The following is an 18,873-nucleotide window of genomic DNA, read 5'->3' as shown; positions in this document are numbered from 1 at the left end:
AATATGTTTTTTTATTGAATGATATACCATCTTTATTTTTAAACTTTGAATTTGGATTAATTTGGCTTAATTTGTGAAATAGGCCTAATTTGTAAAGTGGAGAGTTTTCTTATTTATAAATATATGGTCAAAAGGTATAATATTTTGATGGGAGATTTTTAATATTTATCATATATATATTGTAAAAATTTGAAATTATGTTTGGAAAATAATTTGTTGAGATTTATTTTATGAATTAAAGGAGTGGAATTTGAGCTGAAAATATAGAAGATTTGAATTTAAATTAGGAGTGAAAATAAATATATTTAATGATTATGTACAATAAAAATAAAAAATGGAATATTTTAAATTGTAAATATTATTATGAAACTAGACTAATATAAATTTAATGGTTCATAACTCGAATTCATGTAGCATGTAAAAGCATGGGCTTTTTATAATTAGGGGACGTTCTATAAAGGTCGAGCTTAAATGTTAGATTGAGTAGAGGCGAGGAGGATGTGAGACCAACCACTACTCCCTAGTGAGTATGGAAACCAACTTCAATAAACTTATATGTCCTCTTACATGGTTGCTACGTTAAATATAATATCTTAAATATGTGTTTGGTTTTTCAGTTATGTATACCATTGAATTTTAAAAACAAGGCTTATCACATGCTCACATTTTAATCTTCTTTAACCTTGAAAGCAAATATCTGAGGACATCCGACATTGATAACATAATATGTGCAGAGATACCAGACCCTTAAATACATCCTACTTTGTACAACTTAGTAAAGGCAATATGATACATGGTATGTGTTCACGTCCGTCCTCGTCATGTATGAAAAATTGGTAATGCTCGAAATTCATTCTCAAAAAGTCCTAATTTGTAAATTAGGCCTAATTTGTAAAGTGGAGAATTTTCTTATACATAAATATATGGTCAAATGGTGTAATATTTTGATGGGAAATTTTTAATATTTATCATAAATATATTATAAAAATTTAAAATTATGTTTGGAAAATAATTTGTTAAATTTTATTTTATGAATTAAAGGAGTAGAATTTGAGACGAAAATATAGAAGATTTGAATTTGAATTAATATATAGTTTAACTTGTTTATTTTATTACCTTAGAAGTTAAGATAAATATATTTAATGATTATGTACAATAAAAATGAAAAAATGGGAATATTTTAAATTGTAAATAATATTATGAAACTAGACTAATATAAATTTAATGGTTCATAACTCGAACTCATGTAGCATGTAAAATCATGTGCTTTTTATATTTAGGGGACGTTCTATAAAGGCCGAGCTCAAATGTTAGACTGAGTGGAGGCGAGGAGGGTGTGAGACCAACCACTACTCCCTAGTGAGTATGGAAGCCAACTTCAATAAACTTATAGGTCCTATTACATGGTTGCTACATTAACTATAACATTTTAAATATGTGTTTGATTTTTCAGTTATGCATACCATTGAATTTTAAAAACAGGCTTACCACATGCTCACATTTTAATCTTCTTTCACCATGAAAGCAAATATCGGAGGACATCCGACATTGATAACATAATACGTGCAGAGATACCAGACCCTTAAATACATCCTACTTTATACAACTTAGTAAAGGCAATATGATACATGGTATGTGTGGCCTTTCACGTCCGTCCTCGTCATGTATGAAAAATCGGTAATGCTCGAAATTCATTCCCAAAATGTTCATTGAGGAAACAATTCCTGATGTAGAAGGTTACCCTCTTTTCCGAAGAAGATCCAATACACATGTTATTCACAAAAATGGAATTACTTTGGACAATAATTTTGCACCCCAAAATTTTCCCTACTAGTTACAATCACATTTGACTTATGCTTCACATTCATTTGTATCTATCCATTAGGTCAACAACCTCACAATCATGAACACAAGGTTTGGGATCACATTATATTTCTCATGCTTTGGGTTTTTCCTTTTAAAATGAGAGGATTGTCTCTCAAAGGTTGATTCATTGTCATTAATAAAACACCATAATCAACTTCCCCTCAGTGTTTGGGCTTCACCATTTATTTCATCAGATGATTCATTAGAATTAGGATTTTGAATCTATTAACACATCAAGATATCATTGATTGGATTTAGGATTCTCAAGCACCTTAAATTGTTCTTTGATCGAGTCTTTGGTTCATCAAGACACTGTGTGTAGAGATTAGGGTTTTGGCCCTCCATCAGATAAAATCAAGATTAGAGTTTGAGCATCAAGGTACAATATTCAAGAGGATCTTCAAAGATATCATTTCATGACCTTTAAAGTGTCTCAAGATGTTCAACATTACTTCTTAATCACAAGGTCCAATTGGTTATAGGTCATTTGATTCATCTGATAAAAAGTCAACTACTCAAGGTCAAAGTTTGACTTTTGAGGGTTTTGTTCAACCATGGACTTCTTAAGTCAAGAATCATGAAAATATGGTTAATAAATGTATTTCATCAAACCTAATCAAAAAACTCAAACAAAAGATCAAAATTAAGGTCTTGAAGAATTTTCTAACATTCATTACAAACACTTACAAATCCTAAATTAGGTATCTAAAAGGGAACAACTTCATTCATCTAAATCCAACCAATATTCTCCAATATATTTCCAAACCTCTGCACAAGATATGACTTCATCAAACTTCCTTAACCGACAACATCTCAGTACTCCGCACACACTAATATTCTGGTTGCTGGGGGATAATGGAGGCAAAAGTTGAAAACACTGTCTCTCTTGAGCCTTCTATCTTAGGAAAATTTGTACCATTCGCGCCCAAGAAATTTCTATAACTTACCAGTAATCCATTTAAGCTCACAATCATAAGTTACACTTGTGTCTGTATCAAAAAGCTTAATCTTGATTTATGGCTCAAACAAAGCTTTCCTAATCACATCCGGGAGATTTGCTGCACATATATACACAAGTTAATCAGTTATCGTTAGCGATGTCAACTTGCCCCCGTTAGCAAGGATCCCCGTGGAAATTCCCTTTTTGGGGCTCCAAAGACAGGGAATTTTCCCCCCGTGGGGACGGGAATGAGGAACAAAGTCTCCTCGAAGGCACTTCGGGGACGGGGGTGGCGTAAATATCCCCGTCCTGTGGAATCCCCGCCCGCCTAAAATAGCATAATGTCCTTAATTTATATATAATTTTAAATTATTATGTAAGTTTATTTATCATTTCATATAATTAATCTTATACACAAATTATATATATATATATATATATATATATATATATATATATATATATATATATATATATATATATATATATATATATATATATATATAGGAAAAGAGTGAGATCTAAATGATTATTTCAATTATTTTTAGTTTGATATTTTGGTAGTCGTTACACTTAATATCATAGATTTAATATCGTTAAAACAATATATTTATTATAAAGGAATTATTTCTAAATTACTTGTGGTTAGTTTTTAAAACTTTTACTATTAATTTAGTTTAAAATAACAAATAAAAAAATGTTTATGGAACTCCGCACAAACTTTGGGGTTTCGTGAGGACCCACGGAAATCGGGGATGGGAGACAAAATCCTCTCATAACAGAGATCCAAAGTGGGAAAGAGAAATAAATTCGAGGACAAGAATTGTGATGAGAATGCATCTCTCACCCTGGCCCATTGACATCCATTAATAATTATTTATAATATTAAAAAAATTAATTGAACGTGGGCCCAATCCAAAAGTCCAACCTCGTGGGTCGGTCTCTATATATAAAAGTCAAATTTCCTTTTCATATTCCCTTTCACTTTTTTCTACACATTCGTTAGCGTGAAAATCAGTTTCAAGAAGAAACAAAATCAAAATCCCGAAAACAATCTTCTCCCCTTTCTCAAAACACACATCTAGGGTTTCGAAATCAAACCCGAACCATAACCATGGCGTCGAACGACGACGCAGAGATGATCAAGAAAACTCAAAACGAGCGTAAGAAGATCGAACACCAACTCGCATCTCTCAATTCACTCACCTTCGACAAAGATCTCTACGGCGCAAACGATAAAGATTCATACAACACTTCAATTCCCGCTAACGAAGACGAAGAAATTCTTGAACCTATTGGTAATAATGTAGCTTCTCGTAGAATAGCCTCAATCACCGGCCCTAAATCTCGCTTCATAGACATGCCGTCCGCCGACACTGATAATGACGGCGTCGACGCAGTTATAGGGTTTCGGAAGCCGCGGAGCATTGCTGATCGGGAAGATGAGTACAAGAAACAGAGGTTGAATCAGCTTCTTTCGCCGGATAGACATGATGCTTTTGCGGCGGGAGAGAAGACGCCGGATCCGTCTAAGAGGACTTATGCTGATATTATGAGAGAGGGAGCGTTGAAGAGGGAGAAGGAGGAGACATTGAGGGTGATTTCGAAGAAGAAGAAGGAAGAGGAAGAAGCTGGGAAAGGTGGTTCTGGTCCTGGTCCGGAGAAGTCTCATGAACAGCAACAGAAGAGGAGGAATAGGTGGGACCAATCTCAGGATGAAGGTGGTGGTAAGAAAGCTAGAACTTCTGATTGGGATGCTCCGGATTCGATGACACCGGGACGGTGGGATGTGACTCCGACTCCCGGGAGAGTTATTGATGCGACTCCGGGGAGGAGGAATAGGTGGGATGAGACTCCGACTCCGGGGAGGTTGGTGGATTCTGATGCTACTCCTGGTGGTGGTGCTACACCTGGTGCAACTGCTTGGGATGCTACTCCTAAGCTTTCTGGGATGGCGACTCCGACTCCTAAGAGACAAAAATCGAGATGGGATGAAACGCCTGCTAGTGCTACTATGGAAAGTGCGACTCCGTTACCTGGTGCCATTCCTGCTGGTGCTTATACACCTGGTGTGACTCCTGTTGGTGGTTTTGAGTTGGCTACTCCTACTCCTGGTGCTTTACAAGGTTCGTTTACGCCGGAGCAGTATAATTTGTTGAGGTGGGAGAGGGATATTGAAGAGAGGAATCGTCCCTTGACTGATGAGGAGCTTGATGCTATGTTTCCACAAGAAGGGTATAAGGTTTTGGATCCTCCAGCGTCTTATGTGCCTATTAGAACGCCTGCAAGGAAGCTTCTTGCGACTCCTACTCCGATGGGGACTCCGCTTTATCAAATTCCTGAAGAGAATCGCGGTCAGCAGTTTGATGTTCCCAAGGAAGCTCCTGGTGGTTTGCCTTTCATGAAACTGGAAGATTATCAGTATTTTGGGGCTTTGTTGAATGAAGAAAATGAAGAGGAATTGTCTCCAGATGAGCAGAAAGAAAGGAAGATTATGAAGCTTCTGCTTAAAGTGAAGAACGGTTCGCCACCACAGAGGAAAACTGCTTTGAGACAGTTAACTGATAAGGCTCGTGAGTTTGGTGCTGGACCTTTGTTTAACCGAATTCTGCCGTTGCTTATGCAGCCTACTCTGGAGGACCAGGAGAGACATCTTTTGGTTAAGGTAATTGATAGAGTTCTTTATAAGTTGGATGAATTGGTTCGCCCCTATGTGCATAAGGTTCTTGTTGTTATTGAGCCCCTTTTGATTGACGAAGACTACTATGCCCGTGTTGAGGGGAGGGAAATAATATCTAATCTTAGTAAAGCTGCTGGACTGGCCACTATGATTGCTGCCATGAGGCCCGACATAGATAACATTGATGAATATGTTAGGAACACTACTGCTAGGGCTTTTAGTGTTGTTGCATCTGCTCTTGGTATTCCTGCATTGTTGCCCTTCTTGAAAGCTGTTTGTCAGAGTAAGAAATCTTGGCAAGCTCGGCACACTGGGATTAAGATTGTGCAGCAGATTGCCATTTTAATTGGTTGTGCTGTGTTGCCCCATTTGAGATCTCTTGTGGGGATTATAGAGCATGGTCTGAGTGATGAGAATCAGAAGGTGAGGACAATCACTGCATTGTCTCTCGCTGCTCTTGCAGAGGCATCTGCTCCTTATGGTATTGAAAGTTTTGACTCGGTGTTGAAGCCATTGTGGAAGGGTATTAGGCAACACCGTGGTAAGGTGCTGGCTGCATTTTTGAAAGCAATTGGGTTTATCATTCCGTTGATGGAAGCCTTATATGCCAGCTATTATACTAAGGAAGTCATGCTTATTCTGATTCGGGAGTTCCAGTCACCTGATGAAGAAATGAAGAAAATTGTTCTGAAAGTGGTGAAGCAGTGTGTGAGCACTGAGGGTGTGGAAGCTGAGTATATTAGAACAGATATCCTCCCTGAGTTTTTCAGAAATTTCTGGGTTAGGAGGATGGCTTTGGATAGAAGAAACTACAAGCAACTTGTGGAGACGACGGTTGAGATAGCCAACAAGGTCGGTGTTGCAGATATTGTTGGAAGAGTTGTTGAAGATCTTAAAGATGAAAGTGAACCTTACAGGCGAATGGTCATGGAAACTATTGAGAAGGTGGTCACTAACTTGGGATCATCTGATATAGAAGCACGGTTGGAAGAGCTTTTGATTGACGGTATTCTCTACGCCTTCCAAGAGCAGACCAGTGATGATGCTAATGTGATGCTTAATGGGTTCGGCGCGGTTGTGAACTCGCTTGGGCTGAGAGTAAAACCATACCTTCCTCAGATTTGTGGTACCATCAAGTGGAGGTTAAACAATAAGAGTGCAAAGGTGAGGCAGCAAGCAGCAGATCTCATTTCCAGGATTGCTGTTGTCATGAAGCAGTGCCACGAGGAACAATTGATGGGTCATCTTGGTGTTGTCTTGTATGAGTATCTTGGAGAAGAGTATCCGGAAGTTCTAGGTTCAATTTTGGGTGCTCTCAAGTCGATTGTTAATGTTATTGGTATGACAAAAATGACTCCACCTATTAAAGATTTGCTTCCCAGGTTGACTCCAATTTTGAAGAACAGGCATGAAAAAGTCCAGGAGAACTGTATTGACCTTGTCGGTAGGATTGCTGATCGTGGGGCTGAGTTTGTACCAGCCAGGGAATGGATGAGGATCTGTTTTGAGCTTCTTGAGATGCTGAAGGCACACAAGAAGGGAATTCGTAGAGCTACAGTGAACACTTTTGGATATATTGCGAAAGCCATCGGACCACAGGATGTCTTGGCAACTCTATTGAATAATCTCAAGGTGCAGGAGAGGCAGAATCGTGTATGCACTACAGTGGCCATTGCCATAGTTGCAGAAACATGTTCACCCTTCACAGTTTTGCCAGCATTGATGAACGAGTACCGTGTGCCAGAGCTTAATGTGCAAAATGGAGTTCTCAAGTCTCTCTCCTTCCTCTTTGAGTATATTGGTGAAATGGGAAAGGACTACATCTATGCTGTGACTCCTTTGCTCGAGGATGCTCTTATGGACAGGGATTTGGTTCATAGGCAGACAGCTGCATCTGCCGTTAAGCACATGGCACTGGGAGTGGCTGGTTTGGGTTGTGAGGACGCGCTGGTCCATTTGCTGAACTATGTCTGGCCAAACATATTTGAAACTTCTCCACATGTGATAAATGCTGTGACGGAAGCCATTGAAGGGATGAGGGTCGCCTTAGGTGCTGCTGTTGTTCTTAATTACTGTCTACAAGGGCTGTTCCACCCTGCCCGAAAAGTTAGAGAGGTGTATTGGAAGATCTATAACTCGCAATATATTGGAGCTCAGGATGCTCTTGTTGCAGCATACCCTTCTCTAGAAGACGAGCACAACAATGTTTACAAAAGATCGGAGTTGACGATGTTTATTTAGATTGCAATTTACACATGTGAACTTTTGTTAGACGTTTTAAGGTATTTGGTAATGTCCTTAACATCATGGTTGATTTTGGATTTTATAGCTTTACTATTTCTCATAGATATGTTGTTTTTGGATTGTGCTATCTATTATGATTGATTAAATGCAATTATATAAATTTTTCTAACTACGTGTTTTGATTTGTGCAGTTGATTATAGAAGGGTTGATGGAGAAAAATTTAGTTGGACTCTGCAGTTATATTATTTCTGATATGAATATTTTCAGAATTTTGTTTTTCTCCTGTGTTCAAGTTAACAATAAATCTCTTATAGTATTTATCTTATAATAAATACAACTACATCAGATTTCTAATTTTGTGTTTTAATTTGTGCAGTTGACGATGAAAGCTGTAGAAATTACTCGGCTTCGTAGTTTATATTTCACCATTGAGAAGAATATCGATACATTGTTTATATTTTTTGTATCACATTCTCACAGAAAAACATATTAGACACTTAATATTTTTGTAAATACTTATCATATTATAATAATACAAATTTTAGTTTGGCTACTTTTCTTGTATTAGATTTGTATTGGTGTATCATTAAGTAGAAGTTGGCCTCTGTCTTTTAGGGCTAGAATTCACTCTTAGAAAATATCAAAAGAACACAAGCGAGCTCAGACGAAACATGTGTGAGGTCAAGCGGCAAGACCGACACGAACTCGCTGCATATGCGTATTCAATTGAGTCTTATTGGTAGAGTGACGTGTTAAGATATTAATAAATATGACAATTAAATATGACAGTGATTAATTTGTTATCAAATTAAAAAATATTAATCAATAATTTAAAAAGACATATGTATGATTGTCGATTGTACCTAATTAGACTGGATCATCAATGTCCTTCAACTGCTAGACTTCCTTCAACTGCTAGACTTTAAGTGAGGGGTGTACTTGCAAGGTACTCCGATGTCAAAGTAAGAAAGAGAGAAAAAGAGTGAAAGTTTAGAGAATAGGTGAGAGTGAATGAATACTTGACCCTCTAGGTGAAACTCCATGTTAGACTGGAAGTCCGAGCCCAAGATGGAGACTATCAGGATCTACGCGTGTAGTGGAGACCAACACGTGATCTCCCTCGCTCCGAAGTATCATGGGAGAAGCGGTCTTATTGGAAGCGCGTAAACTCCGTATGATTCAAAAGGTTGAAGGTGAAGTAACCCTGTCCTCGACGAGGACGGACCAGCGAAGGTGTTTGAGCCACGCGCCTGCCCGCAACCCTGAAGGGGAGTTTGCTCGAACCACATACATGTTCACGAGGTTTATGGGTTCGCTAGGCTTGGCTAATAGTGGACCCTGCTTGGTACTCGGACAGGTGCCTGCCTACGCGAGCGGGGAGCTCAATGGAGCCTTTCCTTTGTTCAGGTTGGGTTTGGACCTTGCACTATGTTTGGGCCAAGCGACGACTCAATCCAGAACACTTGTCATAAGTGTAATTATTATGATTTTTCTTTCTATCTACTATCTTTTTTGTAGGGTGCCTTTGAGCATGTGTTATCTTATTCGTTGGAAGACGATTCTTTATATTTCTCTTCAAGGTTGAAATCTTTCTTCTTCTTTGTGCAACTATTAGAAAAAAAATTCCATCTTCTTTGTTGTTTTTTGAACATGAGAATGTTGATTAAACATAAACATGATGTGATATGAGTGATGATCTTTCAGTTTAATCTTTGAAATTTATGAAGGTTTCTATCTTATAGATTTAAGAGTTGGAAAATTTTCCAATTCTTAATTCTCAAGATAAATGTTAGTTAGAATTAAAAAAATTTAAGAATTTTTTTCGTCTCATGTGTTCATATCCTCTTGCATGATACTTAGAGAAAATTCATATATCTTTTCCAAAGTATCTACATTTTCTTGGTGGTTTTACAAAACAAAAGTTATAATTTTTCTTTGGTCAAAGAAGTTTTTCCACTCTGTCATCATTTATTTGATGATAGGGTAAAACAGACCAATGAGTAGGTTTATGAAGAAAAAAATTTTAATTTTAAAGAAAACACATGTATATAAAAGAAAGAATGAATTTTTAAAAGGTGGTGGTGAATTTTGAAAAAAAATCTTGTATCGGAAGTCATTTTCTTTCTGAGACGATTAGTCCATCACAAGAGGGAGTTAGGCTCTTATACCACTTGTTGAGACTTCACAAGAGGGGGGGGGGAGATTGTGTGGTTTCGAAAAATATGATTTTGAAAAAATTCTTGAGATTAATATCAAGAGATTGAAAACATTTTTCTATTTCTAAGCAGCGAAATATAAAAATAAAGTACGGAAAGTAAAAGAGTTGAGAGAAGAAGAAAAACACCAAGAGTTATAGAGGTTCGGTAAAAAATAAAAGACATACTTCTCTCCCCAAGAATTGATCTTAAGAGTTTCCATTATATACTTGAAAGCTTTTAGTAGGTGAAGCTCACGAACCCCCTTATACAAGGAAATGGTGGTTGTCCTACAACCATGATAATACAAGGCAAAAGATATGATTGTTTGTGTCATCTCCATTGAAATGCTGAAACTGAAGTGACCAAGTTTTCTTTTCAACTCTAGATTGAAGTGATTAATCTTCTCTCTACGAAAATATCTGAGCTCAATTTGGTTTAACAGGATAACAAATAATCTCTTGAGATTTTAATAGATTGATCTTCTAACCTATGGTTTTAAACGGGTTAACCATGAACCTAATGGTAAGTTCATCAATATTGATAATCTTCAACCTTCAAATAAACAAGGCTTAATAAGAGCCTTAAGGGAAGTTCATTAATATTAACAATCTTCAACCTCACGCAATCCCCAGCCAAAACTTTTAATGGGTTTAACTTCTAACCACATATTTTTATCCCTAAATGGACTGTGTTCATCCCAGATGCATAAACAACATTCTCGGAGAACTTATACAATGTTATCCATTCAAAATTACAAGAACACCTCAGTCACAAAATATCTTTCCTCATATAAGCATTTGGCTATAAGAACTAGTGAGAGAAAGTGAAAATGAAAACTTAGAGAGAGAGAGAGAGAGAAGAAACAACATTAAAATTGAAATGAAATGAGGAACGAGACCTCTATTTATAGGCTTGAAATCCTCCAAAAGTAGAAACAACATTAAATAAAAAATGACTGTTACTAATCGATTGAGTCAATCGATTAGATCGTTTAAAAATAATGGCTAAGAGCTCCAAAATAGATAAGAAGTGATATGTTGTCGTTGCTAATCATTTTATTTCATTCAAATTGTCTTGTTCCTCAAATACACGCTAATCTAATCACTTTGATTAAGTCAACAAATATTTTATGGCTTTTTGAACGCCCACATCACTTTATATGCAATTTCCGTATATACTTCTCAAGGTTTATTCTTTTCAAAACATTTTATAAAAAGGTTTTAAGTGTGTGTGTATGTGCGCGCTTATAAGCATCCACTTCTACAAAAAAAAGAACTTTTGCTTTTACAAAAATTTCACTCATCTACTAAATTGGGAGATTAACTCCTCGAAATCTTTTCTGATAGATTCTCTTGTGTTGACAACCGCTTTGAGATTTCTTTTGAGGCTTTTGATGTAATATATTTGTTTGTCTTTATCTGAAATTGTGTTTGATGTTTGAAGCTTTATCTATGTCTGAAGCTTTGTCAATCTTTATCAAATCATTGACTTGCATCTTTAACCGCTTAAGTGCATTGATTGACTTGATGTATGTCTGAAACTTTGTCGATGCTTATCAAACCAATGACCCGCATCTTTAACTGCTTATGTGCATTAGGGGTGTTCATGGTTCATGAACTGCACTGAACCGAACCACATAAATGATTCAGTTCAGTTTTTAATAACCACATTAATAACAATTCAGTTAACTGTTAAAACAGTTTTAATTCAATTATAAATTGGTTTAAACCAGTTTGTATATTTAAACCAATTTAAAACCAGTTTGAATATATAAACCGGTTTAAAACCAATTTATAGTTATATAACCAATTTTATATTAAAAACTATTTTAAAATTAATCTATTTTAAAATTTTGTCATATATATATATATATATATATATATATATATATATATATATATATATATATATATATATATATATATATATATATATATATATATATATATATATATATATATATATATATATATATATTTGTTTCAGTTGGTGTTTTGAAGATTTAGATTTCAAAAATCTTTGAAAATCCACAAATTTCAATTTGCGGAATCTCATTTTATTTTAAACATACAAACTGGTTAATGGCATTGGTTTTTCTTTAGTAGTATGTGATGCAGTTCCTTAAGACGATTTAAAAAATGGAAAATTCAATGCACACATATTTTATATTTTATTTATGCACACGTTGAATTTTAATTGGTTTTTATTTGATTAATCATATTATGTTTTTGTACACATATTCTTTCCGAATTTTTTTAAAAAAATTTAAAATAAAAAAATTGAAAAACCATTTATAAACAAAATGTGATCTCAACTATTTTATTTAAAATCATATTCTTTTATAAACTGCTTAATCACATTTTGTTGATGCACACGTTGAATTTCAATTGTTCTCAAAACAATATTTTCCTTTATTCTGAAACACTAAAATTTTCTTGCAAATACAAATTTTATTAATGACTTATATGAAATCATTAATAAATTATTAAGCTTATTGAAATTAATTAATCAAAATAAAAGAACTAATTTAGTCATATGTTCAGTCAAACAAATTAACTATTTTAAGTGGACACAAAACTTAAATTACAATTAGATATTTGCAATTTGGCAAAGGAAAAAGGACACTATTATGTATAGTAAGAAACATATTATATTTAGCCTTCATAGTTCATATAATATAACCAGTTTTTATTTTTGAAATTTTTTTCCAAATTTTTAGGAAATAATTTATTTTCAGATTTTGTTTTATTTTCAAGAAAAAAAATATTTTTTTACTTTCAGATTTTTTTTTTAATTTTTCGGATTTTTTTTATGTTAAATTTTTTTGGAAAAAATATGATTTTTTATTTTAAAAAAAAAATTTATATAATTAAACCAGTTTATAAAAGAAAACTGGTTCTGAACCAGTTTTGAACTGAATTTGAATTGTTTAAATTAAATGGTTCAGTTCATTAACCATTTAAGTGGTTCAGTTTTTTTATGGTGCAATTCAGTTCAGTTCCAGTATACAATTCAATTAACCATATTTTTGAACACCCCTAATGTGCATTGGTTCACTTTCTTAATTGTAGCATCTTTACTATGTTGAATGCTTATCTTTCTTTTATGATCTTTTACAGTTGTAATCATGTTGTATCTTTATCATACTGAGTATCTGTTCTGTTCTTCACAACTGTCAGCTTTGTCATGCTAAATATCTGTTGTGTTCTTCGCAGTTGTTATCATAAAAACAAAAATCTATTACCTATAAAACAAAGTTTCCACATTATGTTAAGGATGATTGTTTCAGAACGATAAATGAGTTTAACAATAATGAAAATTGATTATTTGTTATAATATGAACATTTGAATAATATTTAAAAAAAATTTAGTTCAATTGAAATAAATGAAATCCTTTCTTCAACCTTTTTAATTCTATTACTTAATTTAAATATAATTAATAAAATAATAAAATATTTTATATGTGATGTTTAAAAAAAAAAGTTCACATTATCATTGTGACATCATAAATAGACATGCCAAATATAAGAGGAAAAAAAAAAAGCATAGATCAAAAAGCCTGATTTTTGTAAAGAGATTAAAAAATTAAAAATTAAAAAAAAAAAGCTAAAACTACACTTAAGAAAGAAAAAGAAAAACTGTCTAGAACCCTAGTGGTTTGGGTCGTTGGGCAGTGACTTGATTGTTGCAAGCAGGAGTAATGGGGAAAGAGATGCAGAGAGTACTGGAGTTCTACAGTGGAATCGGCGGCATGGTAAACACCCAATCCAACCCTAATTCATTTTTTTTTTCCAATTTGCAAATTGAATTTTTGTTTTGTTTTATCAGAGATACTCGCTGATGAAGGCCCAAGTGAACGCGCAAGTGATCGAAGCATTTGAAATCAATAACATTGCAAATGATGTTTATCAGCATAACTTTTCTCATCGTCCTTATCAGGTTTCACTCTTCTCTTTTTGAATTGTTTTTCCATTTGAGATTGTTAATAGTTTTTTTTTTTTTGTGCCTATTACCCTGTTTTGCTTAGTTAGTTTTGAATTGTGATTTTAAAGGTTTGTGAGAAAACAAGTGTCCCAAAAAAAGGTTTTCTTTTCTTCTACAAAGACTATTTTGAATTGGTGTCCAACACCTAGCTGACACTCATAAAACAAACGTGTATTGGCACAATATTATCAATGAAGAATTACAAAACATTAGTTTTGATTAGAATATTTTAAGCTCTATTAATAATAGATGGATAAATGATGCTCAAATACTATCATATATGTAGCAGTGTCTTATGTTTTTGACATTATCGGTGTTGGAGTGTCTGTGTCGTGTCGTGGTGTCCGTGTTTCATAATAGCGTTTTGGGGCCAAAAGTGTTGTGCCAAACCCTATCACTGTTACGCCATTCTACTATAGCACCTGCTACGTTAGTAACAATATAGAACTTATAATATATTTAGGCTGGTTGTTTGTTGTAAATTCTATAGTTTCAAGCAATGTTTCATTTTTCAAGTGACATTTTTATCACTTTTTTGTTGTGATATGTAACCTTGGTGAAAAGAATTGGCATCATTAATACTGAAATGTTAAAGTAATGGAAGCCTTAATTAGCTGAATCCGAGCTAATGTTTATTTTTTGTATTATGTTATCCCAATGCATTTGTTAGTAGAGACTGTAGGAGGAATTTTATTTCCGGTCAGGAAGCATGACATGATCCTGCCCATTTTCCCTTTTAACAAATATTTAGCCGAAATTATCCACGCCACAAATATTTTCAGCCAGGAATTTTGTGTCACATTGAATGTCATAGACTATGTCTATTCAGGATATTGTTGATCTACCTGATTGAGATTTATTTGTGTTGGCTGACTTAGGGAAATATTCAATCCCTAACTGCTGCTGATCTAGACAAATATGGTGCCGACGCATGGCTTCTTTCTCCTCCATGTCAACCTTACACGCGACAAGGTGATTTTTTCTTCTACTTGTTTATGATAACTTATTTAATTCTGTAAGCAAAATGTCGCTCAATAATCTTGTGTTAGGTCTCCAGAAGGACACTGGGGATGCACGTGCATTTTCTTTTCTTCAGATTCTTGAGCTCATCCCGTTCTTATTGCACCCTCCAAGTATGTTGTTTGTGGAAAATGTTGTCGGATTTGAGGTTTGTGTTCTTCAATTCAACTTGTTGACTAAGACCCTAAATAAGTCTCATTATGGTTTCTTCTATTAATTGATTCTTTTGCGTCCTTTCTGGCTACAGACGTCTGATACGCATGCAAAACTGGTTGAAATACTGGAGAAAACAAATTTTACCACACAAGAGTTCATTCTGAGCCCTTTACAGTTTGGAATTCCATATTCTAGGCCTCGTTACTTTTGTCTGGTAGGTATTCTATAGCCTTGTACTATTCTTCTTCTGAAGTTTAAATGCTTGTTTCAAAAGATTTGGGTTGTATTTTATATCATCAAGGAATCGGTTGATTTTCAGACAATATACTTTAGGATATGTTCATACAAATTGGAATCCGGATCTATTGCTGCAGGATCTTTAATTGCACTGTAGTATCATACAAAAAGTTGGTTAATTACTTGATTTGCAAGTTGTGTTAATAATGGCTTATTACACGTTTCAGAGATGGGGAGGGCAAAAGTAGATTTAGTTATTCTAATATCTTTAACTAGGGTTCTTGTTAGTCGAAGCTGTAAACCTTTTGACTTGAATGTGTTTAATTTTTCAGGCTAAGAGAAAACCGTCATCTTTTGGAAATAAATTTTTGAACTGCCAACTGATTCAATCTCCAAAGCCATTATTTGAGCCTTTCAATGCAGACGCCAAGGAAGATGATTTACCACTAGAGGACAGACACAATTTGTTGCAGTCATGTCAACCTATTGAGAAGTTTCTTGTATTAAAGAATCCTAGCAACGATACAGATGTTGAACCTGCGGCTTCAACGGCCGGTGTGTCCAATGACATTTCTAGTACTTCAGAGGAAGATAATGGTCATGAATACGACTCTTTAGACAAGTATTACGTTCACCCAAGTTTGTTAGAACGGTGGGGAAGTGCTATGGGTATCCTTACCCCATTAATTGGTTTTGAGCATATTTAAATCATTTTACTATAGCTTATAACCCTATTTATTCCCAAGAAAAATTATGCTTCGATTATATTCTCTCTGAAGTCTGAACCCCTTTTCCTTAAAAGAGCTTAGATGTTGTGTATCCTGATTCAAAGCGCTGCTGCTGTTTTACGAAAAGTTATTACAGATATGTGAAGGGAACTGGCTCCCTTTTGGCTACTGTTCAGGTTAGAAATATTTTTCTCGTAGTTTCATAGCTATTCCCATGCGTATGATACTAGTCCTACTCTTTGCTATCATCAGTAACTCAATTTGAATGTGCAGCCAATGAAGAGGGACAAAACATCTCTCAAGGAGCAGCGACTTAGGTACTTTACACCGAGAGAGGTGAGTGGATTTTCTTTATTCTCAGGGATATCATGCATTTTTGTAAATCTGTCTATCATGCGTAAACATGCACAATAATGTACGTGCCCATAAAATTATATTGTTTTGATTTCAAGCAGTATTACTAATTTAAAAGGTATTTATCATCCTGCAACTAGGTTGCAAACTTACATTCTTTTCCTGAAGATTTCGAGTTTCCAGAACAAATCAGTCTCAGACAACGGTATGGTGTTTTGTTCGCTTAAACAATACTTTTACATTCCTATATAGAATGGTTTATCATTGTAATTTCATTTTTTTTGCTTCGCATGATTAATTAATTGGTTTCGGTGACTGCTGAATTGCATTGGCATTCATACATTTGTATTGTTTTTAAAAATGTTTATAATGTTCTTTTTATACAGGTATGCATTGCTAGGGAACAGTTTAAGCGTATCAGTTGTTGCTCCCTTACTTCATTATCTTTTCTCTGAAGCGTTGTGATTTTTCAATCATACTATCCATTCAACAGAAGCAGATAGTTTCTACCTGTGAGACCTTGTAAGTTGTAACACAATGCTGTGAATTATTGTTTCAACCATGGTAATCAAACCCTGAGTTTAAGTATTTTCACTGCAGAATTCGTAATTCTAGTGTAGAATTATGTGACCATTATTTTTAAAACTGACTGAGAGGGGAGTGCAAAAAATGTAATTTGAAGTTTGTAGAGTTAAAATGTCCATGCCAAGTATCTTGCAGATCAGAAGATAGGATCTGGTATACATGTTTGTATTTAGAATAATGTATTAATGAGTATATTTTCATGCTGATAATTAATTTATAATGCACAATTGAAAGTTAAAGGGAAATTAAATACTCAGAACCAAGATGTGCCTCTTTGTATGTATGTTGGGCAAAATTACTTTGAACCTGAGAATAAATGGCAAACTACGATTATGTTACTTCATGCAACAGTTGGCTTCACTCCCACTATTTTTGAAACCTTTTATGTTCATTTTGTTGTGGTTGAATGATGTCACGATATATTTTTTATATTCATTTTATTGCTGTGATTATGACTGTTTTATGGTACAATTTAGTCGTAAAATAAAATTGAATTGAATTATCTTGAATTTTACCGTTTCAATGTAATAAGAACTGATTTTAAATTTCGAATCGGAATAAAAATTGGAAATATTAATAACAAATACATTATGCACGCTGCAACCTCCATGGAAGAAGAATCACAAAGAACACCTTTTGATGAAAGAACACCAGAATGACTTGGTGAAGAACTCATTGAAGAAGGACAACTTGAGACAAAGTTTCTCTTTTGTGGAGGATACTAAATTCGAGAAATCTCCATTCCACTCCCTTTTTTATACTTCGTACTTTCCCATATGTTTTTAATCAAATTTTACCCTTGTTGATACTCCCTCCGATCTCAAAAATAAGCCAAAAAAAAAAAAAATTATGGTTTTAAATATAAAAAAAAAAAATTATGGTTTTAAATATAAAAAAAAAAAATCTATATTTATTACATTCAATGTCACAATTCTAAATATACCCCTACAATTTTTTACATTTTAAATGTTTGCAACAATTTCTAAAGTAAAAAATAGGGATAAATTAGAAAGAGTGTAAGAATTAAATGCATAGAAACATCCTCCTTAAAGGGTGAGTTTTTTTTTTCAATATATATATATATATATATATATATATATATATATATATATATATATATATATATATATATATATATATATATATATATATATATATATATATATATATATATATATGAGGAGGGATCAAATTACACCCGAAGAGTTACACCACGAGTTACACTCGTTCAATAACTACATCTCGAATTAATATTTTATAAATTCAACCGTTGGATTGAAACATAATATCATATAGATCATACCTATAAAGTTTGAGCTTAATCTATAATGATTTACTATGTCACTGAATTACATTAAAATTAACGTTATATGAAAGCTCATTTTGACGTTAATCTTTGGATATCTTGATGATATAGTAAATCATTATAGATTAAGCTCAAACTTTATAGGTATGATCTATATGATATTATGTTTCAATCCAACGGTTGAATTTATAAAATATTAATTCGAGATGTAGTTATTGAACGAGTGTAACTCGTGGTGTAACTCTTCGGGTGTAATTTGATCCCTCCTCTATATATATATATATATATATATATATATATATATATATATATATATATATATATATATATAGGAGGGTTATATTTACTCAAAGAGTAAGTTATTATAACTTACTCCAAATCTAGACCATTGATTCTTTTCAATCTAGTGATAAATTAATAACTAATTAAATGTGGAGAAAGAAAACTATTACTTGGGTATTTCAAAATAAGGTCTGAGCTGAAGGATATTTGTTTTACTCTGAAGCTGCATATTTGGGTAATGTTTCAACTTTTTAATGCTTATTTGTGTTAGTTTGCTTGATGATTTGCGGAT

General features: G+C 33.8%; 2 protein-coding genes across 8 annotated transcripts; both read left to right on the top strand.

Moving 5' to 3' along the window:
* The first annotated feature begins 3,796 nt into the window (after positions 1-3,796).
* LOC131645084 (uncharacterized) lies at positions 3,797-8,518 on the top strand. Of its 5 annotated transcripts, XR_009296876.1 has the most exons (3): positions 3,797-7,768; positions 7,922-8,023; positions 8,108-8,517. XR_009296876.1 is itself a non-coding variant. In XM_058915743.1 (2 exons), the coding sequence occupies exon 1, from the start codon at positions 3,921-3,923 to the stop codon at positions 7,725-7,727; it is 3,807 nt and encodes a 1,268-aa protein (XP_058771726.1). In that variant the 5' UTR covers positions 3,797-3,920; the 3' UTR covers positions 7,728-7,775; positions 7,922-8,518. The 5 variants fall into 5 exon arrangements, 3 of the variants coding, with proteins under 3 accessions (XP_058771726.1, XP_058771725.1, XP_058771727.1); XR_009296875.1 differs by having other exon boundaries at positions 3,797-8,023; positions 8,108-8,518; XM_058915743.1 differs by having other exon boundaries at positions 3,797-7,775; positions 7,922-8,518.
* Positions 8,519-13,525: 5,007 nt separating this feature from the next.
* On the top strand, positions 13,526-17,827 carry LOC131625133 (tRNA (cytosine(38)-C(5))-methyltransferase 2). Of its 3 annotated transcripts, XR_009290748.1 has the most exons (11): positions 13,526-13,683; positions 13,758-13,868; positions 14,792-14,885; positions 14,963-15,081; positions 15,181-15,303; positions 15,659-15,995; positions 16,136-16,230; positions 16,328-16,390; positions 16,549-16,613; positions 16,795-16,930; positions 17,009-17,824. XR_009290748.1 is itself a non-coding variant. In XM_058896027.1 (10 exons), exons 1-10 carry the CDS (start codon positions 13,630-13,632, stop codon positions 16,871-16,873), a joined length of 1,140 nt encoding a protein of 379 aa, XP_058752010.1. In that variant the 5' UTR covers positions 13,526-13,629; the 3' UTR covers positions 16,874-17,823. The 3 variants fall into 3 exon arrangements, 2 of the variants coding, with proteins under 2 accessions (XP_058752010.1, XP_058752022.1); XM_058896027.1 differs by having other exon boundaries at positions 16,795-17,823; XM_058896039.1 differs by lacking the exon at positions 13,526-13,683 and having other exon boundaries at positions 14,971-15,081; positions 16,795-17,827.
* The last annotated feature ends 1,046 nt before the right edge of the window (positions 17,828-18,873 follow it).

This window comes from Vicia villosa, linkage group LG1, assembly GCF_029867415.1.
Source record: "Vicia villosa cultivar HV-30 ecotype Madison, WI linkage group LG1, Vvil1.0, whole genome shotgun sequence".
In the NCBI taxonomy this organism is placed as follows: domain Eukaryota; kingdom Viridiplantae; phylum Streptophyta; class Magnoliopsida; order Fabales; family Fabaceae; genus Vicia; species Vicia villosa.
Note: the sequence above shows the minus strand (reverse complement) of the source record. Positions and strands in the feature narration are given on the sequence as shown.

Excerpts from the sequence above, each read along its gene's own strand:
- LOC131645084 (XM_058915743.1), top strand. The coding sequence starts at position 3,921 with ATGGCGTCGAACGACGACGCAGAGATGATCAAGAAAACTCAAAACGAG.
- LOC131625133 (XM_058896027.1), top strand. The coding sequence starts at position 13,630 with ATGGGGAAAGAGATGCAGAGAGTACTGGAGTTCTACAGTGGAATCGGC. Across the intron at positions 15,996-16,135 it reads ACGGTGGGGAAGTGCTATGG|ATGTTGTGTATCCTGATTCA; the intron begins GTATCCTTACCC and ends AAAAGAGCTTAG. Across the intron at positions 16,391-16,548 it reads GGTACTTTACACCGAGAGAG|GTTGCAAACTTACATTCTTT; the intron begins GTGAGTGGATTT and ends TCCTGCAACTAG.